The sequence below is a fragment of the Syngnathus acus genome, chromosome 5 (genome assembly GCF_901709675.1).
Source record: "Syngnathus acus chromosome 5, fSynAcu1.2, whole genome shotgun sequence".
NCBI lineage: Eukaryota > Metazoa > Chordata > Actinopteri > Syngnathiformes > Syngnathidae > Syngnathus > Syngnathus acus.
This window is the reverse complement of record NC_051091.1, coordinates 9931115-9957378: the sequence shown is the minus strand read 5'-3', so window position 1 is coordinate 9957378 and position 26264 is coordinate 9931115. Positions and strand designations below refer to the sequence as shown.

General features: G+C 40.9%; 1 protein-coding gene across 1 annotated transcript; it reads left to right on the top strand.

The window, feature by feature from the left end:
• Positions 1-167: 167 nt before the first annotated feature.
• Positions 168-26264, top strand: kcnb1 (potassium voltage-gated channel, Shab-related subfamily, member 1). The gene is made up of 3 exons (XM_037250835.1): positions 168-589; positions 1754-2408; positions 19997-26264. Exons 2-3 carry the CDS (start codon positions 1833-1835, stop codon positions 21902-21904), a joined length of 2484 nt encoding a protein of 827 aa, XP_037106730.1. The 5' UTR covers positions 168-589; positions 1754-1832; the 3' UTR covers positions 21905-26264.

Sequence of the window (26264 nt, the reverse complement as noted above, 5' to 3'; positions counted from 1 at the left end):
GATGTCAGAACTCTGCAACGGCTTTAATTTTAAAAACCAAGAGCAAAAAGCAAAAAACGAAGGAAAATACAAATTAAATAATATCAATCAAATAAAATAGCGTCTGTGTTGGGGAATATTATGTAATATGCCCCAACACGAGAGACCAACACAAACCTGTGGTGCGTTCAGGTGTTAGGGCGAGGCTCAGAAAGAGTTAAGTCCGATTGGCTGTGGGAAGAGACCGGTGCGCCGCCTGGCTCGAGAAGACCTCCTCCTCCTTCTCTCCCCCCCCCCCCCCCCCCCTTCCTCTTCCTCCTCCTCTTGCTGCTGTTGCGGTGTACTGGAAGCACTGGTCCATTTCCGAATGACCACCCTCTCGGTACTTGTTGATCTTGGGGCCGGGTTGCATGCTTGCGCGGCGAGGAATGCGGCGCAGTGACGCGTGTGGAGCTCGTTAGACGCGTGTGACATGTCGGAGGCTGAGGAAGGAGGGAATGGATGGCATCGCAGCCTGGCTCGAGTAGACCAGTGACGGTGGCTCCTTTTATTTTTGTGCACCATCTCCGTCTCTGCTGGAGGCCAACAGCAACAACAACAACTCACCACGGTACTGTTACAATTATGTGTATTATTACCAAAGTTTATATCATCATTTCATCACGCACTGCATGATATGTAGCTGGGCTCGGCTATGCGCCAAATGGAGCTCACACGCATCGGAGACTATCTGGAGCCACAGCATTAATTGATAAAACATCATCATGGGTGGATATTCTAACTGCAAGCTCTTTTGGTTTCAACGAGTCATATTGAAGCCAAAAAGCGGTAGGGGGCTGTTTTACGAAAGGGTTATGAAAAAGAAAAAAAACCTGGTCGTCCTAATGGGTGCGCATTTGTTGGAGCCTCAGCCATACGTGTGAAAGTTTGTGTGACAGTGATGGACGATCGCATTTGCAAAGGCGCTAGCACTTTTTACGTGCTCGAAACAAATAAAAACATTAAAAACCGGCATTGAAATGCAAAGCACGCCCGGCCTCCAAAGAATCAGCGCTCGAGGGAAACAAACAAAATCAACGTAAAGAAAGATGTGTGTATTTGTAATGAAAAAACGGACTAGGGGGAGTTTCAGCACTGGACAGCTCCGCTCTGCGTCCCCACCCACGCCGCGTGACAAAGATCCACGGGCTCACAAAGAAAGAGGAAACATCAAGAAAGATGAAGCCGTTTTCGCCTCCAGGGCTGCTATGCACGCAGCACATTTAGCAGATTCATTGCGGTAGATTCTGATATTGCTCCCCACGGGTTGAGTTCTGAAGGGGCATCAAATTGATGTATGATTGGTCAGGAAGTTTGATTTAACCAAGGTGACATTCTGTGTGTGCGCCTGGGCAATAAAACGACTTTCATTATAAGACCTGCGTCAGTAATTCTATTTTTATAAAGATAATAACACTCACAGTGACACTAATTTAACAATGTGTTTGTTTTGGTTATGATTTGCAGTGGCGTAGAACGTCATGGGATAATGAGTTTTTTTTTTTTTTTTCCCCCAGTACCATTCGAAAGCTGTGTACACGGGGGAAAAAAGAGGACAAGGACTGACACTAGGTTGGAGCATATTGGTCAATGTGTGGTGATCACATAATTCGGGATGCAGGAGGCCTGATCAAACTACGCAGCTCTGCTTACCTTTTGCTTTTACTGATAAGCAGAGGGAGGATGGTGTATTTTATGCAGTATTTTGAATGAACCGTTTTTGTTTTCCTTTTAGAGACAATAATGCCGGAAAATAGAAGCAAGAGAACTCCATAGTCGTGGGTGCTTACCCGCTTCCCAGTTGTGAGGTCATCATGGAAAAGTCCTTGGCAGAGTTCCACAAGGCCGGCTCGCAGTCCACGACGTCGCTTCCACCCGAGCCGGTGGACATCGTCCATAGCAAGTCATGCTTCAGGAGGGTCCGCCTCAACGTGGGCGGCCTCCCGCACGAGGTCCTGTGGCGAACGCTGGACAGGCTCCCGCGGACGCGTCTGGGCAAGCTGCAAGATTGCAGCAGTCACGAGTCTCTGATGGAAGTGTGCGATGACTACAACCTGGACGAGAACGAGTTCTTCTTCGACCGCCACCCGGGCGCCTTCACGTCCATCCTCAACTTCTACCGCACGGGGAAGCTGCACATGATGGAGGAGATGTGCGCCCTGTCCTTCAGTCAGGAACTCGACTACTGGGGCATCGACGAGATCTACCTGGAGTCCTGTTGCCAGGCCAGGTACCACCAGAAGAAGGAGCAGATGAACGAGGAGCTGAAAAGGGAAGCGGATAATATAAAGGACCGAGATGGGGAAGAATTCGACAACACGTGCTGTGCGGAGAAACGCAAGAAACTGTGGGACCTGCTGGAGAAGCCCAGCTCGTCTGTTGCTGCAAAGGTAATTATCCTGAGTGCGATTAAATACCAACACTGCAACGTCTTTTTGTGATACAGTTGTTTATCAATGATCTAGGCACTTCCATTGACTACCTTGAGTCAATACATCATGGCTCCTCAAGGTGGCGCTTGTGTGGTGGCAAACAGTACATTTGCGTACGCGCCGATACCAAGTATCGATACTTTATAATGTTATTATGTCTCGCAATTTAATGAAAATATGTTTTAGTTGAATCAGAAACACAAAACACAATCTTGGATGAAACATATTTTTCTCTCAAATATAACACTTGTCATTCATGCAGAATAATCTTTTCCCACTTGCCTGGAAATGGAAGTGCTGCTCACAGTATGTTGTGCAATGTTGTGCCTGCATGCAAATAATGCTACAGTAATGTATTTTTGACAGAGTAGTGAGAAAATGTGTCTGTGAATGTTGTTGTATAATCTTTCTCTATATGTAGCTTGCCATTTGAGTTTGAATATTCATTACTTAACACATAAAAGGGGATTGTGCATGATAGTGACTCTCTGCATGGCGGTGTTTCAGACAGCCTAGTCAGGTGATGCTTAAAAGTGGCTCTGGATCTTGACCTAGCTTAACTGATCATTTCATTGGAGGAGAATCTTGGTATGTGTGAATGAAAATAGGGTGAGGGGGGGTATTTGGGGCAGGAGTGAAGAATGGGTCTCTTCCTGACACACTTTCAAGAATAAGCTGATGAGTTGATAAATTGCACACTTGATGGATGGGTGAGCAAGCACCCTAGAAACTCAACTCTGCGTAGATAAGTAATCCAATAAATAAATAAATAAATAAATACAATTTATTGTGTGATTGGCTGTCTTCTGTCACTCTTTCACTATTATATGACTAAAATGATATTATGTTCTAGATGAGCTAAACAAGCTTGTCATCTTTCCTCACTTTGTCAAAATGGCTAAAATTGGTAGAACAAATGCAAATTGATCTTCGTGAGAATATATATGTAAATTCAAGAGAGGGTCTCCGTACGATTATAGTGTGAGGTGGTATGTTCCTCACCTAATTAAAGGTTGTTGCTCTTATAAACAGCAACCCTCAGCAAGTGTACATTGAGTCTGGATGAAACAATGAAGGTTGAATTTCACGTTGAAGCTTGAGTTAAATATATACTTAGTAAATTACCCTTCCACCACCAGTTAAATAAATAAATAATCATTTCTTATTATTAATTATTTGTATCCATCTTCGTGAAGCCGCTGATCATGTTCATGATTTTTCACAATGATTTAAATAGGTAGGAAATAAATATCAATAGTTCAGTAAATCTCAGATTTCTTTTTTTTTTTTTTTTTAATCATCTCTTCTACAATGTTGCACCAGTTGTGAGCTATTTTTAGAACAGGCCTGCAGGCTACTCATGTGGTCCTTGGGGGCACCGTGTTGCTGACCCCTGCTCTAGAAAGAGAAGAAGCACACACACATAATGGAGAGCACTTCTGTACATTACAACCAACAAAATAAACATATTGTCGGATTTATTATTTTCTAATCGTGTCAATCACATCCGAGTATTTTTGTCTTGTGAATCAAAATAGACTCTGTATATCAGAAATAGTCGACTCTTGTTGTATGCTTTAGAAGAATGATGTTTGATCATATTTTTGCTGCTGTTAGGAAAAAAATCAGGTAATTATACATAGTGATTGCTTTAGCTGCTTGAGTAACCACGTAAAGCCCACAATTTTGGTCAACGCCTCCAAGCATTGTGTCAAGAGTCTCACTCGACTGCACGCGTGTGCTAAATAACATGTTAGACAGTTCTTTTCACATAAAAAAAAAAGTGGAGATGATGTTCACTGTATTAAGTAGAAGTTATGCTGTTTGAAAGTACAAATTTCTGTTTTCAAATGTAGGTTAAAATAACAGACGAGTGGCCTTGGATAGCCCTTCTCCCAGAATGAATTTGACATTAAATATTGAAAATGTTAACTTGCTTTGCTTTAAACATCTAGCTTATTGGAGAAGACGTGGCAACAGGCTCTAAAAATTGTCAGCACTTCTAAAAAATAAAAAATAAAAAAACCTATCAAAATGAGCCTTTTGAATCCATCAGCAAAGAGGCTTCTTCTTCATCATGTGAATAAAAGCGATGTAAAAAATAAATAAATCAATGTTTATTGTGTTACAGCCAAAAAAGTAACGTCGTCTACAAAAAAGGAGACGATCGCCCGGGAGTTGAAACTCCGCGGTGGCTCGTTCCATTACGGCCTCCCGATAGCGACGGAGGACAATGTTCCAATGCGCACGTGCATATTGTCCTCATTCAATCCAACTGCTTCGATCAATAATCCGCCCGGTGATAAGTAGACGCATTAAGACTCGCATCAATTGAGGTAAAGAACTGCGATGCTGAATCAATTTCCAATTAGCTCACACTCCATCTACGAAAACGTTGCAAACGCTTGCACAGAGAATCTGGCCTTTTCAAAAGATAATAACGCTCGGATTTGATTGAGTAAACTGTAATGGTTTAACAACATGCTTGTTATTGTGCTGTGGAAAAGAGCTGCATCAAACTGTCACTCACATAAAGTAATCAAAATCATAGCACCACCAAAAATCCCAACGGTGGTTTCTCAGCAAGGGTCAATGATGGTAACAGGCCATAAACGCATGGGGAATAGGTGGCGGATACTTGCACGAAACAAAAGGTTGCCTAGCAACAAACGGGAATACCATTGTCTAATATCCTGACCTAGCAAGAAGTCCAGTATAACTAAAAGCAAATCTTTTCAAGATGGAGGGGGGTAAGCTTTGTTCCTTCTCCCTCTTCAGTTCTTATCTTTGCTTCCTCTTGTATACCTCCGTCTACTAAATGTCAGGGAAATGTCACATTAATTATTCTCTAGGAGGCCCAATCTGAAGCTCTGTGTTTACATTCTTTAAAAGGCACACTGTCATCTGTCCCCTGCTCAAATCACATTCGTGCCACCATCAAATAGCACTTTGTGTCTGAGCATGATGAGAACATTCATGCTGGCACTAAGATAAAACCTTTTTTTTTTTTTTTTTTGAACCACCTGGTCGTAACACATCACACGTTTGTTTCATAAACCAGTTGTATTTTGGACTTCTCTCAATGGCATTCTCTAGTTAACATTGGGCAGTGCAAAGACTTGCCATTTCCTTAATCCCCTTTTATTTTAAACCAACAGTGCCATCTAGAGGCGTGAAACAACAACTGGTTCATGAAGTAAATCTGAAGCTTCATTTGCTCATCACTATGCAACAAACTTTACTGTGCGATATATTATTTTACATCATAGCACGTGAGGCTCATAAATGGCTAGTTTAGTTATTATTTAGGAATTGCATAAAATTGCTGGAATAGAGACTGCAAGTATGCTTAGTGATTTCCTTTTTTGTTTTTATTTTCACTCTTAAAAAAGATTTCATTCTCTTCATTGAAGTTGTACAAACCAAGGGTCAAATTTATGATTTTTTTTTTTTCTAGATGAATTACTATTATCATTTTGTTTCTAATATACATAATATATGTATGTCCCCAATATGATGCTGCCCAGGTCTGCAACATACATGATTTCCTCTGTAGTCAGTGGAGAGGTGAGACGGCGAACGTGGCTGTCAGTCCGCATTGTGCATCAGATGGGAGGTGACAAATTCCAATTACGCCGCACTCAAGTCACACTTAAGATGACACAGAAATGTGGCGCAGCTATATTCCTGCTCATAAATCAGTCTGCAGCGCAATCCGAGCCGAGCGGGATCCATCAGGGCGCCTGACAGCTCGGAAGGCGCAGCCACTCAGATGGATGATGATGTAGTATAAGAGGCCGCATGAACTCAAAATTGCGTCCGGATTCAAGGGCCGGATCATCAATTCGCCAGGTATTTCCTGACAAACAAAAACAGCGGCCAAAGAGCGCCATCTGATAAACGTTTGTTCAACATTTTCTTTCAATTTAGAGGGATCTTATTGTCTGGGGGAAGCTGAGATGGCTTCACTTCAACATTAAGTTTTTTATTTTTGTATGAATAGCAATTTTAGAAGTGTCCTGGCAAGAAGAAATTCTCGTATATATACAGTATAATTTTGTTTTACAGGATGTTCTTTTGAGGCCTTATTATCAAATATTGTTTTAACTTTAATGATTTAAAATTCAGGCTCGTTGATTTATGGACTGTGCTACCCATACAAGTGCCGGGTACTTGTGACAAATTTGATTGATTTACACGCTGTCCTCCTCTAATGAAATATGTACGATTCTAAATCAGGCTTTATTTTATGGCATAAAATGGATAACTTTATGGCATAAAATAAAGTCGGATTTTGAATCGTACATATTTCATTGATGGACGGCGCGAACATTGTTGTTCTCCAAACAACGATGTCGTCCTACATTTCAGGGCGCACCTTATGAATAATTCAAACCTCTTTGCCAAATGTTTTTTTTGTGTGACCATCTAAGATAGAAGTAAGAAAGTGTCCCTGATGCGTCACAGTTGTAGGTATGGGAAATACCTTTTTTTTTTTTTAAGCTATGGTTCACAAAATGTACCGCGACCATCCATTTTCTCTCCCGGATGAGATTCAAACCCAGGACCTCTCCACTGTGAGCCAGATGTGCTAAACACTAGGCAACTGTGCTGCTTTAAGCAAACAAAAATAAATAAGCTTAGCTCAAAAGAGTATATTAACAGGTCAGCTCAGGTTATAGATTGACGGACAGGGAACGACCCAGCTATTGAGCTGTGGCTTTAACCTTTGACCGATTTTATTGCCACACTAACACACGCCTACATTTATTTACATAGTGCACACACTAGCCGGCACTGCGCTACTGTATGATTACGGGAGGAAAACTGATTAAAAAAAGAATGACTATTTTCCACTGTATTCAATAATGTGAACAGACTGAGGATTTGTCTATCCAATCAATGGCATCCATCCTTATCTTGCTTCCTGTCAGCCAAAGGCACGTGACAGCCAAAAAGTTTTGTTTTGGGTTTTTTGACAGAAATGCACTGTGACTGTCTCTACTTCAGCTCCAGTAAAGCAGATATTTAAAAACATAAAGGTAATGCCCCATAACCTAACAAATAGCTCTCAGTTAATTGGAGTATTATTGTCTTTGCAAAGGCAGAATAGTTAATGTGTGCTCTTGTATTGGATCCCATTAGGTTGTGCAGGTGTGCCTAATGAAGAGTGTGCCTGTGCCTGCGCCTGTGTGAGGTGGTAGGCACTGCGTGAGTGTCAACAATCCATAACGTTATATAAGAAGAGAATGCGGAAGTTTCATTGAATGAGTGGCTGGCTCACAAAACCTCATTAAAGGTGATTAGTGTGACTTCAGTTTCGTAGTAAACACTTTGTGGCTGCTGGTTGAAGTTCCTCTTTTAAAACTGTTGATGCAGCGGATGTGTCTGAATGGCGCATTTATGAGTAACGGCTTACTGTAAAGCAGGGCTACTTAGGAATTGACAGCTAGGTCATGACAATGTCATAAATAAAGACAAATAAAATAACTGAACTTCTCCCAATAAAACAAATATAATAAAATGAAGTGAACTGCAGTACTTGTCCAGATTGGCTATTATTTAATTTTTTTGGTTGTTCAAATATTTTTTCTTTTATATGTACATGCACTACCATAGTGTTTGCTCCCATTTAAGTTGAGGGGGGTAGTTTTCTTGACATGTCTTTATCATACAGTTTGGAAACTATATGGAGAATAGAGCCGAGGCTCGGGGGAATGTCTGACAGTGTTTCGCCTCCTGACATGTTCACATTCTCATCCGCTGTTAATGTGCGTCTGCAGCAGCGAAGTCTAGTGAGTTTTGGTGAGAGTCATGTCATGCATTTTGTAGTGGATCGCTGAGGCTTTTGTCAGCTGAGCTCACCAGGCTTTGCAGCCTAGCTACGATTCACGACTGCACAATTGCGTTAGAGCACGGGTGGGCGAAGCTTTGTGCATTGGGGCTAAATTGGATTTTTAAAACAGACACATGGGCCAAGTCATTTGTAGTTGAGTTAAAATAATAATTAGACGTCTCATCCGCCTGTCCATCCATCCAGCCATCATCCTCACAATTCATTTAAATTAGAATTAATAACCATTTTAAAAAACTATAAATATTTGTACCTCCATCATCCTTTGATCTACTCATCCTCACTTTTACAAAATGTGTTTTTGCCATTCCATATCCATTTTATAATGTAGTGACAATAAATAACTTCTTTTTAACTCCTGTATAATTAATGTAGCCTAATTATTAACGAATTATTTAGTGATTAAAATAAAACGGCCACTGTTGCCTTCCAAATTTAATTTCTTGAAAAAGCTTCAGAAACGTTGGTTTTGTAGAGCAGATGTCGACACATCTCCAGAAAACATGCTTAAAATGAAAATAAGTAGCGCCTTCGTTGGACTGGAGGTGGCCATGAATTGTACATTGTCACCAGACAGCTCGACAGCTCCTCTGCTGATTCAATTTGGAGCGCAGCAGGGAGACAAAATCCGAAAGAACGTCAATGTGGCTCACAAATGGGGAAGCCGGTAGTGGAGCACTCACACACACACATGATAAAAATGCCAAGAAGCATCGAGACTACACAGAAGCCTAGTTGCAGATTGTAAACGTGAGAAAGGAAACGTCTGACTCAAGCTGGTTCAACTTCACAATATTAAACGGATTCAAGACTTGGGCAAAACCGCAGCCAGACTTGCTTGGGTACCAAAATATCTTGCAAGTTGTTATGAATCATTTGTGTCCTTCCTCTTCTTAATATTAAAATGCATTGTGGGATTGCGATTTTGGAGCCGAACAAGTCTTTCACAAGTCACATTGTGAAATAATAATGCGGCTGCTATCAAGGGAAAGCCTCACAATGAACATTGTTTTCCTTCAGTATCTTATTTAAATTTGCTCTTTTTAAAATCATTTGACATTCTTTGGAAAGGTGGAGGGAAACTAGCAAAGTAAGAATTTCATTGCTCAGTGACACTATTGTGTTATGACAAATATACATTGTGAATAAAGTTGAAATACAATCAATTCAAATAAGATTTGATTCAAATATATGATTTCATAAGAATAACAGAAATTTACAATACGGATAAAATCATGTAACATTTCATTAAGTTAAATTATTATCCTTCTTTTCAGCCCATCCCAAATAATGCTTCCTGCCTGAATGATCTTAAGTCCCCAAAACACATGTGATCATTTTCTCCCCTTCGTTCGTGTTATTTTCACTCTGCAGAATTAGTGCCGAGACACTAATTCTGTTTATAAAGCTATACAATAGAAAAATGATTATGTAAGCTTTAAGGCCCCTTCCAAGCGTGTAGTAATCCTTCTCCTATTATTATAATGCAAATAAGTTGAATTTACTAGCCCAGCTGTACTTGCAGAGACAAAAGCAATATTAAGTCCCTCTGCCGAACACTGCACACTGGTCAGTGAAGTAGCAAATAAGCACTTGAGTCTGTGAACTCATTTGGAAGGGATCCACGGGGACACAGTGCACAGAGACTGCGCTTGAAAGTTGATATTTGTCATCTTCGTCTGAGAACAGCATGTCCAGGTGACACTTGACTGCTCCATTCTTTTATTTATTCATTCGTTTATTTCCTGCCATTGATTGACAACCAATTCACCGATTAATCGATTATCACACAATTGCTGTATTATCTGTGATGATTGTGAGCTCCTCAGACATATTCTCCGCTACTAAAAATCCACAAAATAAACTCACACATAGGAGTGACCTGAAGGCACCCGTCTGCAGAAAGGCCATGTCGCCCTCACTTTGACAAACTGAACCTCACACTGGCGTGGATGTGTGCTCGGAATAAAAGCTTTTATAAATCACAACTCCCAAGCCTCGCGGGCAGATCCGTCCGTTCGACGACAAGGCCCCATTTCTCTCAACTCGGCACTTTGGGATGGAAAGGTGAATTAATGACTTTGAGGAGAGGAGAGTCTCAAGGCCACAGGCAGAAATAGAATCCACGAAGGCGAGGGAGAAACATTCATCAAGCCCAGGCCTGATTGTGAAAGCGGGGAGAGCTCTTGAACTGGCGAGCTGGTAAGCCTCTCACCTTGATGGGCACATGACCCGGACTCTACACTGCGCCGCATCAATTCAATGCTAGTACAAATGTGTCAAAAGCATGTAAAGGGATCATTCTGGCTATAATTGCGTCTGGCAAGCTAGCAACCACCCACTCTAGGCAAGTGCATTGTTCCACTATATTTCTTTCACATGTGTATTACCAAGGTGTTTATTACAAATTGAAATTCAATGCCTTGAATTACGGTTTGCTTTTCGTGACCTCGCTTACTCAAACCATTCAACTCAAGTCCAACTCAAATCGTAAATCCTCTTTCACCATTGGAATGAATGGAAATTGGTTCCAGCCCCCCAAAACATGCCTACAAAAATAAACCAATATTTTTTTTATCATCATTCTAACATATTCTATTTTATAAGAACTAATAAGGAGACTTCAGAAAGGAGATTTTTGAAACGCTCACCCAAGTATACGGCTGTGATTTAAAATGACTACCGTTAACATGCATTATTCTGTTTTACTGTGATTGAAATCATTTGAAGCATACATGCAGAATACTGAATATAAATATTACGACATTTATTTTTCCAATATACACTTGTAGTTCTGCCTCTCGTCTCAAAGAATACTAATTGCTCTTTTTTCCCCCCATTGTATGTTATATAATTCACGCATAAATCTCATGATTTAGTGAGGAAGCAATTATTAGCATTAGTCTATGGAACATGATGTTTGGTGCCTTCAAGTGCATAAACCCGTACAAGCTGGGTTTTCTAAAATGGCACAGGCTTTGTTGGGTAAATTAAAATTGCTATTTAAAATGCCAAATGCCTGCTTCTCTTTGTCATGAATGATTAGTTGTTAAAATAAGAAGACATAATAAGCTTGACATAATGAGCTTGACTAACCCCTGTAGATTGAAAGCCACATCTTTTGTTCACACAGATCCGGGAGCACAACAAAGATCATATTTAGAAGAGAAATCCCGCATGCATGCATGTGATTATACAATCTGTCTCCATGTCCTCAACAGCCCTTGAGCATGACCAACCCCTGACCTTTGAGCTCAACAAATACACAGTTGGATTGAGTATGTGGGCCAAGCATGCGGTAGACTTCTGGAATATTCTCAGTCGGGAGTGAATAAAAAATGTAGCACGCACATCTTGCTTATTCTCCTTTGCAATGCCTTTGTTCCCTCACCATTTCTCTCTTTTATTTGGCTGCTTTCGTAACGTGTTGAAAAGTTCAGGGTCGCCATGGCAACTGTCATCCGTGTGACGCCGACACTTAAAGCTGCCTATTCAGGCGTCATTGTTGGCTGTCTGTACGTGCATGTGCACGAATGTATGTGTCGAAAGGGTTAGGAGTATTATATTTTTCTGCATTTCCTCTCAGCTGTGTCTATGGAGAATATGCTGCTTTTTTTTTGGATTAAAAGAACAAAACGTAGTCATCATTTAATTTAAAATTAATTTGAATTATTTGAATCGTACGTCTAATTGCCATGGAGACCACAGTTCACCGACTTTTTGGTGGACCAGCCAGGACACCTTTCATTTTGTGTTAGCCTTTAGCGTCCATGCAAAGGCAAAAAGTCAGACATATACAACACCCAGCGAGTGCTCCTACGGTTTGCCTCCCCGATATTGTGTTTCTATTTTTGAGACCACCGTGGAGCAGCCCAGTTTTAAATTTAGATGCTGAGTCTGGATTCTCTTCTTCATCTAATATTCATGAATAATAAAGGAGGAGAGGAAATGAAGTGGTATTCATTCAGGAGATGGATGGTGTAAGCATAGATTTCCTGGCTGCATTTACTTAAACGGGGTTGCACAATATTTTTGTATATGCAAGCACTATACGAGTTCGTCGAGAGTTCCCCACTGAAAATAGCTTTTTGGACGATGACTGCAAGTTTTTTTTTTTTTTGACCTCAAAATGCACCAAAGGGGCTAGGTGAGGAAAAAGGACAAACAAAATGAGAGCAGATTTTGGCTAAGGCTGTTTTTTTTTTTGCTTTTAAAAGGCTATATGTATTATTATTACTGTTCGAATTTATTCATTAAACCATTAGCATAGTTTATTGTCTGTAGTATTGAATATAGTAAAATAGTCCAGCATGTATTTGTAAAAATTCAACCAAAATACCTGAAGTTTATTTCCAGCTTGTAGCTTGACCGTCCAAAATGTTCAGAATTTTTCCCCATCTCGTCTTTGAAACTTTCACTCCAGTCCTGTGGGTGACAGTAAAGTGCATTAAAACTAGCTAAGAAATCAAATTTAAGGAGTCAATATATCTAAATGCAAGATTATTACCTTTATGAAGAGAAGCACCAACATTTGGTTCTCTCCAGTAAAGGGTTCCTCCTCCACAAAGGACAAATGGGAAATACCGTAATTTTCGGACTATAAGTCGCGGTTTTTTTCATAGTTTGGGTGGGGGGGCGACTTATACTCAGGAGCGACTTGTATACATATATATGTTTTTTTTCACTTTTTTGGGCATTTTATGGCTGGTGCGACTTATACTCCGGTGCGACTTATAGTCCGAAAATTACGGTACTGCTAACACACTCCTAGCCAAAATTATTAACCTGTGGAGCGGAAACCATCTTAAAGGCTTAAAGAAATCCTCATTGGATCAGCATGAAATTGTAAACCTTTAATGCAAGCCTTAAAGCCCTAAAACGTAAGAATAGTTTTGTTTAAGATGTTCTAACAGCTTCAAACTTTGTATTTGCTTTTTTTATATGTTGATGCTATATCAAGACTTGTGCAGGAAGATCTGCCCATCTTTAAAAGAAACCAAAACAAGCAGCGGTAGGCTTGAGGATGATATGTGCCCCGTAGGCCACCGCTTTCAATCTACATGTTTGATACTACTGTACATAATTATGGAGTAAAAGACGTGCTAGACAAAGATAAACTGGCTTCTGCTGCTCAAGTCTCCTCCTCCCGTCTCCATGGAAACGCCATCTCTTTCACAGGCTCAGAGGCAGAGCCCTTCTATATTCTGAATCAGGGGTGTGAGTTATTTTGTTATTCAACGCTCACATTACGACTTTATCATTGTTTATCACCGGCGCCGGCGCTATGAACGTGTGGCGCGGCGTACGGGGAAAACATCTGCAGCCGAGGATGCCCGCCAGCACATCAAATAACAGATGGGGACATTTATGGACTTTGCACGGTGTGAACTGCGACACTTAAAACAATGACAGCCACACCATGTGGAATATTGATGGAAGTGAGAGGTAAGACAGTTAAAAGATGGGGTGGAGTCACAAACGGTGAAAATCAGGAGCAGAAGAGAAGCAGGGGAGGAAGCGTCTGCAAGACGGTGTCAGACTTGCAGGCGGGTGGGTCCACGTAGCCGCCTCCTATCGAGCTTCAAGAGTGTTGTCATGGCGATATATAACCCAGCCTGGCCTGCCAGAGGGTTTACGTGGCATCTCTTTGGCCTCGCCTCTGAAAGGAGATGAAGGGGGAGAGAGTTGGTGAGGGATTGGGGGAAATGGATCCGCCTGCCTCGCAGCAGTTTAAGTTCACGGCGTTTGGCTCGTAGCCCCAGCGTGTTTTCCGAGCTACATCAGTTGCTTCCAGTGCGAATAGCGGGAACAGGAGATTCCACACGGAGCACGGTGTTCCTCATGATGCTTACTAATAAGGAAAAGTCAGAGCGCTGGGACTCACTCGAGGGATGCAGCCAGAATTGTGTCAGTGGCTCACACACACGTAGGAAAAGAAGAAGAGCTTCTTTTTGGATGAAGTCAGAAGGGTAGCACACCCTGGTTGATTTGAAATATTTTTATTTATGAATTACTGTACGGAGGAAGGAAGGTCCAAAGGTTGTTTCGGAATTGTAATTTAGCTGATAATATTTTTGTGACCTTGTGTTTCTATCATCTACTCCATAAATAAAAAAAATAAAAAAAATAAAACTAGTATGTATTAATATTTTTATGGTAATAGTATGGTTATAGTCATTAATTTTCTTGTAAAGCTTCTCTTATCACAATTGATATTATATAATGCCTACGTCCATTCATCCAATCTCTATTCACTTTTTGGATTGTAATTTTTTTCACATTTGCAATTCCATTTGGTGCTAAAATGAGCTCGCATGAGCGAGCAAAAGCTAGCACGAGGTACCACGATCAGAGAAAAGAAAAATATGATGCAGCAACAGCTTGGATCCAAAAGTTGGCATTCACAGAGCGAGATAGATGTTCTTTAGCCAGGCACAATACCCCCTGGACTGGTGCTTATGAATTTCAATAATGTTGAGCAGGAACCACGAACCTACATGGCCGCAGAACAAAAAATGTTCTACACTGACTATGACTGTTTTAGTTGTGATGTTTGTTTGTTTACTATGTTAACCTACAAATGGAAGGAGAAATTTCACTTTTCAATGTTCCTGGCTGGCAATACAAGGTGAGGCCTTGGATTATTATTTTTTTTTAGATGGAACCAGACCATTGAAAAGTGCAAGTGCAGGCCACAAAAAAAAAAAATCTGCAATCATTTCCGAGGCTAATAATTGTGGATACTAAGCTACCGTTTTTTTCCGTGTATAATACGCCCCCATGTATAATACGCACCCTAACAATGGCATGTTGATGCTGGAAAAAAGCCTGTACCCATGTATAATACGCACCCAATTTTTTTTAATTTTTTTTTTAATTTTTTTTTTTTTTTTTTTTTTAAAGTCCCAATGATCGTCACACACGCAGGGAGGCAATGGGTCCCATTTTTATAGTCTTTGGTATGGTCTTAACTAGGCTGGATGTATTTTTTTTGTTGGCGTTGATTTCTCCGACTGCCCATAAAGGCACCACCGCGATCAGATGAAAAGAGAGGAAAGTGACGTGCGGACATGTGAAAAAGGCGGCTCTGTATGGGAGAGACGTTGAAGAGGAATAAAAACACCCTTGGAAACCAAAACTTGCCCCTCGTCGTGACTCGGAGCCGCAACAAATGTTTCGGATTTGTGTAGGGTACATTGTGACAGCAAACGAGCAGGTGATCGAGCAAGCGTTTGATACGAGAGCATTGCGTTCGTATGGAGCGTGTTTGAAGTGAACAGCAGAGACGAAAGGAACAAGGCAAAGTGTTGTGAAATAAAATATTACCTATAATACGCATTTTGTTATTTGCTGATTGTATTAAACTATCACATTCATTGTCAGTCAAGAAGAGAAGAGGACTATTATCCCTTCTTTGACGAAATTACCAGAGCACAGTACAAACACACTATTGTTCTTTCGGTATTTATTCAACCCACATTCTTTCACAACATGACAAGAAGAGAACAATACATAAATCAATACTCGTACCAGTACCATGATTTTCTTAAAAAAAAAAAAAAAAAAAAAAAAAAAAAAAATTTAATTAAAAAAAAAAAAAAAAAAATTGTACCCATGTATAATGCGCACCCCAGATTTTAGGACAATAAATTAGTTAAATTTTGCGTATTATACACGGAAAAAAACGGTATTACAAAAATGTCTTATAACAGGTTAGCAATATCATTTCTTATTGGGTAAGTATAAAACACATTTTGAGGAAATTCAACTTATTAGGTGATAATGAAAAAAGGGAGCAGAGAAGCAATAAAAAGATGTAACACAATCGCCTTCAATTACTATCGTGTGGGTATAAAATTGAGAATCAAAATCTCTGTTTAATCCATGACTCATTCAGTAATCAGATTCCCCATCTTTACCGTCTGTTCATGTACTGCTCTGGATCTCATGATGTGGCCTGCTAATATTGCTAAATAAGGTAAGCAAACAAATCGAAACTGAAGAGAATGTTCTACCTCAATTCAGAATGATTGAAACAGGAATATTTGAAAGCAAACTAGCAGTGCATTCAATCCCTTCAAACAATGGAATTATTCGTGTCAGAGAGAACACTCCTATCCTCAGTCCTCCCAGAACAGCAGCCTTGAAGAAAAAAGCCAGCTATAAAGCCATTAAAGCTGCCAGCAAATAGCAAACCAGAGGAAGTCAGCAAATATTAGCAGAACATTCTCAGCCAAACGCGCAAAGACTCTCAAAGCCGAGTTTGGCTTGCCGGTTGAATGCAAATGTTAGCTCTGTTAGATGAAGGAACCCCGACAACACACTATTTGATATTATCTGTGGAAAAAAAACCACAATTGATTTTTGTATCAGAGGCTAAATCAGAAAGGGGCACCACGGTGAACTAGCTAGTTTGGCACGTGTCCCACAGTTAATTGACGACTGTAAATGGTCCATAGGTGTAAATCAAAATGGAAATGTTTGTTTTCTATTTGTGCAGTGACCGGCAACCAGTCCAGGGTGCATCTCTGCACTGAGCAGAACACACTTTCGCCACACCCCCACTATTCACACTGACCCCCACCCTGTTTAAGAGGGTGTCATGGGCCGTGTCAAATGTTAATTTCAGCACATGTATGCCATATGGCGCTGAAAATAGGGCAACGGGATCCAAAAGGCCTGTGGGTTAGAATTAAGTATTAATGTTCTGATTCCTATTGACGTTTAAGGGTACATGACCCCAAATATGCGAGAGTTCACAAACGAATCAACATAACACATAACAATGAGACCATGTGGACTGAAAAGAAAAAGTCTTGAAAAAAAGTCCCTGTAAATTGAAAACAAATCAACACAGCAAATAATGAGACCATGTGTACTGAAGAGAAAAAAAAAAGTCTTTCAAAAATGTCCCTGTAAATTGGAAAAAAAAAAAAAAGGCTTGTAAATTTGGCACCCTGCAAAGAGGAGTGTTAGTAAGCCTGCTGTAAAAGTAAACAAGTTAGCAAGATAACTGCATGTTGCAGTTGCGCTGGGCTCTTGCCATGAAGAGCCGTTTTACCAAAAAAATTAAATTTGAAAACTGTAATGGTGAAAACCATTTTAAGCTATGTTGCCACAAATGAGTTGTCTTTACAGCAATTATCCCTTATTTAGAAACAAATCACTGAATTGACTTTACAAGGTTTCAAAGTAAGTCAAATAATCCCCTTTGCGTCACGTGGACGTCTCATGGAGCAGCCTGGGGTCACCTTGTCACCTTCTTTTACTTAAAAAGGTAATTTTGTGTCTAGTGAGCCACATGAGATGAGACCCTGTGCTGTGATGATTCAGGTCTCTAATGGGATTTCCTGTCCGTCTGCTCTCTCTGTCTCCTCTGGATATAAATATCTGCTTTCCATTTTTTTTTCCAAAGCCACCCAAAATACATTAGAGTGTTGAATATAATTTAGTACATGAAATACTAATACACAGCCATTTATAGCATCTTTCTTTTTCCAGCGTCAGTCCATCAGGGAAACTATAAATAGTCAGTAATTTGGTTTATGTGGTTGCAATATTATCTGCTGCTCTCTTCAGCCCTGTTTCCTTGACATGCATGTGTTTGGCTTTTTAGTGGGCTGATTTATAGCACAATGCTTTGATGAAATTAGCGGCCAATCACAATAAAGCTGCCAGGAAGGAAGGAGGGAGTGCAAAGATAACGACAGGCAGGCCGTGTCACCGCAGGGACTCTGGCCAGTGGGAAATGTGCAGGATTTCCGAGTAGGACTTGACTTCATAGCCATCATTTTACACAGCGGCGCCACCGTGTCCTCATTAGTGACCTTTTTATAGCATCTCTAGCCTATTACCTCAGCCATTTGTTTTAATAGTGAAAGTTGCCCACAGATTGAAAATAGGTATTTGTTAGGAGCGCGAGTCTATGTTTTCTCTGGCTCATTACAAATGTGCTGCACGCAGCATCTTGGTGAATTCGATTAGCACCTGTAAGGTCAATACCGCCGATGGCTAATTTACAGCCAAAAATTAGCACTTGATGTTTGCAAAATGAAAGGGCCAGGAAATCATGTTTTGAGGGTGCTTAATTAGCCACATTTACTTGCACACTCTAAAGCAGGCGTCAAAGCAGCTCCAAAATGTGGTTCGACATTATGTTGTTACTAATAGTTATATAAAAAGTCTACACACCCCATGCTTATATCCCAAGGTTTAGTGATTTTTAAGAAATTAAGCTGAATCATTTGAAAACCTTTAACGTGCTTCTGATTAACCCTAATTAAAGTTCACTTGTTCTAGTAGGCTTTCCTCTGACTTTTTTTCTTTCTTTCTAGCAGAAGCCCAAAGTATTTGTGCAAGCACTGATTACTACTACTGTTCCATAATTCCCTCGACCTTGACTAAGGTCGAGTGAAGCATGATGGTGGCAGCATCATTCTCTTGAGACTATTTCCCCCCCAACAGGAACAGGGGCCTTATCCACGGTGGAGGACATTACAAACTGTTCCAAATAGGCCTATCAGTCAGACTCAGGAGAAATGTCTGGAAAGGCCCACTAGAACAGATGACCTTTATTTGGGATCATTAGAGACACTTCAAATGGTGGCAGGTGTGTTCTTAGTCCCATTTAACATGAGTTGGTAGATTCATTCTGAACACAGCCAAATTGTAATTATAAGAGGGTGTGCGCACTTGTGCAAAGACATAATTTCAGATGTTTATTATCTTCCCTCTAAAAGATTTTTTTTTAACAAACTCAACTGAGTCGTACAGGTTATATTTAGAGTGGAAAAAGTTGTGGATGAATTATGGTTCTCAATTACTCCTCAACATTTTATACCTAAAACATTTTCCTCCAAAGGAGGAAGAGAGGAGCACAGAGAGGAGCAAATAAACAGATAGGATCATTATTCCTGTCTGCCACGATGCTATGGCAACAGTTTCCCCCTGCTCTGATTGGTCGTAGATAAGGTTGCCTCTTTAGCCATTTGGCAGCAACCCCTTTTGCTCGTGGGAGTGGACAAATCATTAGGCTGTCGTCAAAGCCCGAGCTGTCAATCAGCCTCTTCACAACCCCAGCCTTCATTTCCTCTAGACAATTTAGAAGGAAGCCCTGCCTCATGCGCTTGCAATTTCTTTTACCAATGCCTGATCGGTGCGATTTGATCAAAAGAGGACACGGTGGAGGAAATTAATGATGTTATAGCATTCAAATATATTTATACTGAAATTGTTTGTCCTATTTTAGCCGGAAAACAAAATAAATCAAACATTTTAAAGGAGTTGGATTTTTCCGACACAATAAGTGGCAGGGCCATTACACAATGGGACTGGACAGAACATGGTAGAATAGGGCAGAAATAGTGAGCCACACAGTCCATTAATTCACACCCAATGGTCCACTTAATAGGTAGTCAACTACTATCCCACTGAGCGGTGAACAATCGCAAGTGCTTCCGACGGGCAGTGAATTACGGTAGAGTCAGTTCAAGGTCAGAAATGTTCGGCAAACATTCGCCAGATATTCGTCAACGGTTTTGTTAATATTTTTTTGCCCCTCAAGTAAATTTTGAATGACAACCTTGAAAGAACCCTGATGAAAACGCAACATTCCCCGCACTCGAAAATACTCAAAATTGTTCACCGTTCGATGAATCGCTCGTTAATCAAACCACTTCAATTTGTCTTTCAGGTCCTGGCTATCATCTCCATTCTCTTCATCGTGTTGTCCACCATCGCTTTGTCTCTCAACACTCTACCGGAACTGCAGGACACAGATGAGTACGGCCACTTCACCGACAACCCCAAGTTGGCCCACGTGGAAGCGGTGTGCATTGCATGGTTCACCATGGAGTACCTGCTCCGCTTCCTTTCCTCTCCCAACAAGTGGAAGTTCTTCAAGGGTCCTTTGAACGTCATCGATCTACTGGCCATCCTGCCGTACTACGTCACCATCTTCTTGACGGAATCTAACAAGAGCGTGTTGCAGTTTCAGAACGTCCGTCGTGTAGTTCAGATATTCCGGATCATGCGAATCCTGCGCATTCTCAAGCTTGCCCGTCATTCCACAGGACTTCAGTCTCTGGGCTTCACCCTGAGGAGAAGCTACAATGAGCTGGGCCTACTTATTCTTTTTCTTGCCATGGGTATCATGATCTTCTCCAGTCTTGTGTTCTTCGCCGAGAAGGATGAGGAGGACACAAAGTTCAAAAGCATTCCAGCTTCTTTCTGGTGGGCAACTATAACCATGACCACCGTAGGCTATGGAGACATCTACCCGAAAACTCTACTTGGTAAGATAGTCGGAGGTTTATGCTGCATAGCAGGAGTACTGGTAATAGCGCTCCCTATTCCCATTATTGTAAACAACTTCTCAGAATTCTACAAGGAGCAAAAGAGACAGGAAAAAGCACTTAAACGTAGAGAGGCCCTTGAGAGGGCAAAGAGAAATGGTAGCATTGTTTCCATGAACTTGAAGGAGGCTTTTGCCCGTAGTGCAGAACTGATGGATGTGGTGGTGGAAAAGAATGCTAGACCTCATGATAACCACCTCTCACCGGGCCGTTGGAAATGGACTCCCAAGAGAGCCGTTTCGGAAACGAGCTCCAATCGTTCTTTCAACGTCCAGGACTCTCCGAACAAGGGCCGAAACAGCAGCCCCCAAAACTTAAATGTTCAGAAGCTGGAGGAGATGTACACCCAAATGGCCAAGACCCAGTCACAACCAAACCTCAATGCTAAAGGTTCCAGGGTTGGAAAACAAAGGGACGAGATAGAGCTAGGAGCCATACAGGGTCATGGTCAATCAGTGCTGGGAACCACAGACGGGGTGAGCGACATGAAAAGTTTGTCCAGTCTTGACAGCTACATCAGTTGTGCTACAGACTTTCAGGAGAATCCACGCTTCCCTCAGAGTACAACAATGGACCTTTGCTATGGTGAAAGCAACCGGTTCTCATATAATCCAGCTGTAGCTTTTCCTCATCACTCTTTGGCGAAACCAGGCCAGCAAAGCACCGCTGCACCTCTGTTGACTCCCATCCCCGTTCCTAAACCCTCATGCTCAGAAAATGCAAGAAGATTCTTATTCTCTGGCAAAGCCTCCAAAAGTCTTTTCTCCAAAGGAGGCTGTCGGAATGAGACGGATCCCGGACCGTCGCCATTCTCAGACAGCTCCATCCTGGCCGACCACTCTCTGTTGAGCCCTGAAGTTTCTGTCTACACCACAGCCAGCAGCAGGACGCCACCAAAGTCCCCGGAGAGCGCCACCCTGGCTCCTGCAGTCTTCACCTTCCACGACTCTTCCATCAGTAAATACATTGACGCCGACACGGATGACGACGAACACCTGCGTGACATCTCCGACGCCAGCCCCACGGATTGCCTGCTGATCGGCTCCAGCCCTAAACGCGGCATCAACATCAACTACCAGAGAGCCACCAACCACTTGGAAGCAGCTCATAAAATGCTTGGACAAAACTGTCTTTTCCCCCGGGAAGGAATTTGCGGGGTTCCTCACGAGAATCACGTTGGTCCAGAAATAGGACGTAGACAAAAGGGTGAAAGGGGCCGCCAAAATACTTTGGACAAAAGCTACTGAGGTCGGAGTGTGTTAAGTATAAACCATACACCAGAGCAGGAGTGCTTGTGACAGAGAAACCAAACACACAACAAGCCAGGCAGACAATGGAGAGTGACAAAGTTGAAATGTTTTACAAATCACCCGAGCTTGCCATGGGCTCAGGGAGAACACGAGGGCCGAATACTCGGGGAGAAACACTTTCACTGCCCCTCTTTCGATTCATTCCAATCAAGAGGTAGTATTCCACAGAAGCACCCCAATGTAGCCAGCAGGTCTGTCCAGCCATCCTATGAGAAAATCAAACCGCGTTTTGCGCGATTGTTGAGGCTGACGGTTATCGCTACCTTCTCCAGTAAGAACTCGTTTCATAGTCTGGGAGATACAGGAAAGGACCTAAAAGCCTATAAACGTCATCATGCCCTCAGTTCTCATACCTGGCCTTAGTCATTTCCAATTGTTGAGGGCGTGCATGTCTGCAATTGCTTGTGTGAATATGAGGACGACTGCTGATGAATGATCCGATGGTAATTTATGTACACACACACGTCAAAGATTGTCCAATCTGATTTTTTTTTAATATATAAAGATAAAATATCTTAGATATTGGCTATTTGAAAGTCCGCTTTGTCATAATCATACGTGACAAGTAATCTCGAGAAAAGGATCAGCGTCATGGAACGGAAGCTTTCGATATTGAGAGGTTACAGCTCATCATCCACGGTATTTTGTCACATGACATCACGAGGAAGATGGATCACACTTATATCTTGCCAATGGTTAATATTAGCTGGGCAGCTCTCTGTGTCATTTATAATGGATAAAAATAGTGGACTGAGAATTTTTTTATGGGCAAATATAAGAAGCAAACATAATGTACACCCACAGGCTACTTTATTAAGGACACAATCCAATTCGATCCAACCGCCAATTTCACGTTGCGGCACGCGTGTAGATGTGCCGCTGTGTCTAATGTCGCCAGTGTGTCTAATGTAGCCAGTGAATGAATACACTCAATATCAGTATGAAGAAAAAAAAAAAAAAAGTAAAATTATTTAGTCATCAGCAAAATAATTTTTTTATTTTCTATAATAACAATTTGAAGCACCTCCCACTTCAATTAATTTAAGATTTTAGTAGCAAATTTTCATTTCGTCCAACAGGAACGCAATCAGAAACTGGTTTGATTGATTGATAATTGAGGTAATATTAAACCATTGCGGCTTTGGTGCTTAAATTTCTGTATTATATAACAAAGTCATACTGTATATAAAGAAACGGTACACCAGTTGAAATTGACTAGTGCTAAAACACCCACGGAAGACGCATACAGCTTAACTTCAATATATGCAGTATCGAAATGCTTGGTTGCCGTGGTGACAGGTACCCTTGCTGAGTCTTTTAATTGGGGTGGGAAGGTCTGACTGCATGTAACATATACAAACGGGCACAAAGGCACACAGGAATGGCAGTTATGCATGCAAGTCACACGTTGGCTTAGCCACCAATCACCAACCATGACTCACGGACGCGGCGGCGTCACGAAGATGCCGTGACCTCGCCTATTGACACGTTTGTGACCTATCTTTGTAGCACATTGCGGATATGTGACCTTGTTTTGTTTTGCAACACGCAGCAACATTTAAGGGAATATACGTATTCATTATTAGAAGAATATACATGCACTTTAATGTCTAATTCATGTGGGGGGAAAAATGGTCTTTGTTCATCTCAGTTGAGCCTTTGAAAGCCCTTTAAGAGAATTAAGTGAGGGTATGTGGACGGAACCAAAACCTTGAAAGAAAAGCATAACAATGAGGAATTTGGATTTCTAGTTATACAATCATACTGTATGTGATGGTCATTCCTGTGTTTTGGAGTCCCAAATCCTGATTTCAAATCTGGTTTTGCATTGTTGTCAGAGAAGCCAGAGTGAAAGGAATGGCAATGAGGCTGTGAGTGCGGAGTGTGACGCTTAATAGAAAAGAATTTCCCAAATGAATGTATGCATAACGGGAAGTCTCCATTGTGCGTACGGCCACACCCGAAAGACATCACAGAAATATGCCGTATTTATTTTTAAAAACATGCTGTATATTCAAGATGTATTCCATTAGAGTTTGCTAATGAATGGAATGGATAAACAATGTTATGTTTTAAGTGGCGACAAATTAATTCGCCCCCCTGCTAAGTGTTGGAGTTGGATTTTTAATGCAATATGATTTACAGCTAAAACCCAAATTAGTCATACACTGAACACATTTTGGCCTTCAATTATTTGTTCATTTATTTGCTGGAGAAGAAAAACAAAAACAGACAAATGTCATTTTTATAGATTTTTACATGGAGGTTCTCATTTTTATCACGATTCAAAGGATAGTCAGTCATAAAATCCTTTGCCACGTAATATTTACAGTTAGCTATTTTATTTAAAAACAAAAACAACAATTGTTGTTCATAGGCTTAACTGTATCTTTTAACTTACGATGTGGTAAAAAAAAATATCTTGCATAAGTCATACTTAAAATAAGAACTGCTGTCCAGCGATTACAAAGAAATCTCCTGTACGCATATCTAAGTGTAATTAACATATTTGACTAAGAGTATCTTTTCTTTTAGTCTTATGAATTATTCTAACAACATTTGACGAGGTGATAATTGTACAAAAGAGAGACAAATGACCGTTTCCAATTGACTTCTGTCCCATTGTCCTCAACAGCTCAGCAGTGCTGAATGGACCTTTAATTGGATTTAGCTTGATGAAGAAAATTGAAGGCCAACGTATGACGAACATGTCATCGCTGTCGAGAGATATAAATCTCATTGACGTATATGTGTCACACATAATTAGGTCAGGAATAATCTGCTGATCGCCCTTTATGAGCAACATCATTATCAGTAGCAATCAATAAAATGGGGGCGGGGCATGTATTTTATTCTGTGACTAAAGGTCAGTACAAGTTGTCACCATGTGTCATTTGGGCTTTCGATGGAAAAAGGCTGTCAGGGAGCATTTTGGCTGAAATATTTCAACTATGATGACAATCAATATTTCATGACTAGACAGGAAACAGTGTAGTCGAGGTTTGTTGATAATTGCATAGACAAATACAATGCGCATTATTGATGGGCCATGTTTTCAGACATGAGTAGGGTACCCAACAAAATCTTAAGCATTATTTCCTGTGAGTGTTTTCAAATAACGTGTCACAATGTAGACATAAGGTAAGGCAGGTCTTCTTTTTTTTTTGGGGGGGGGGTTTGGACACATTTTCGTTCCTGAAGATCTATTGAAGGATGCCCAAAATATGTATTTTAATTTATTTCTATTCATTTAAGTGCATTTATGACAGCAGTATTGTTGGGTGAGGAAAAAAAGGATACCTAGACTGTGATGCTATTATATGATTTTTTATTTTTTTTCTAAGTTACTTTGTAAGACACATTTCTGTATTCTGCGCTAATATAACAAAGTTGTCCTCAGTTTATGTCGGATGCGGTTGTAAAGTCATGATTAAAGTGTTAGGTATGGAAAACATATCTAGGCCATAAATGAGCAACTGAAAAACATGAAATATGCTGGTAACTAAACACACCATTCGTAGCCTCGAAACGTTGCATCTCAAAACCTTGAATACTGAGGAATGCCCAAATCAGAAAACACAATCAAGTGACTTTTATGGAAAAAAATGAAGAGCACAGATTCTCCAAACGTTCCAAAAGGCGTTCCCTGCTGTATGGTGAATGTTTTTTTTCTACCATTCTGAATAGTTTGATTGTGGCATCGAGGGATTCGGTTTTTTACAGTATTGCCATGAGAAATCTGACCCAGAGAATGGAAGCTAGAGACCCTCTGAGGGTTAGGGTCAAATTTTAGAAGGGGAACACGCTAAAAGAAAAGCATTATAGGAGTGAGGCCAACAAACAACTGGAACAAATTACAAAATATATATTTTTCTACATTTGAAGCTCTCAGCGGAATTGACCTGACCCCAATCTTGCCTAAGCCATCCGTCTTTGTAAAGTACACCAGGGAAATAGAGAAAAAAAAATCTCGGAAAGTTCTTCTCCAATGTTGTTTGTAGGTCCCCAGCTTAGTCTGTTTTGTACAAAACACACAAACAAACAAAAACATTTCTACCTGTTGACTTTCTATGCTGTCGTTTCTGTATAACTGTTCTATCGTTCGGTGCATGTTGTAACTTTTTGGCGTTGCGGCTGCTTGTGACTCACACGGAGCCATTCATGTTATTGTCTTGTACGGGGGAAAAAAAAGAAACTGTGTCTCCATGTCCCCGGGATGTTTCTATTTCTTAAGAAAAGTGACGTTTCACCCTCGGATGACTCCAAATGAAATAAAGCAGATCACTTTACATTTTGA

Excerpts from the sequence above, each read along its gene's own strand:
- kcnb1 (XM_037250835.1), top strand. The coding sequence starts at position 1,833 with ATGGAAAAGTCCTTGGCAGAGTTCCACAAGGCCGGCTCGCAGTCCACG. Across the intron at positions 2,409-19,996 it reads GCTCGTCTGTTGCTGCAAAG|GTCCTGGCTATCATCTCCAT; the intron begins GTAATTATCCTG and ends TTTGTCTTTCAG.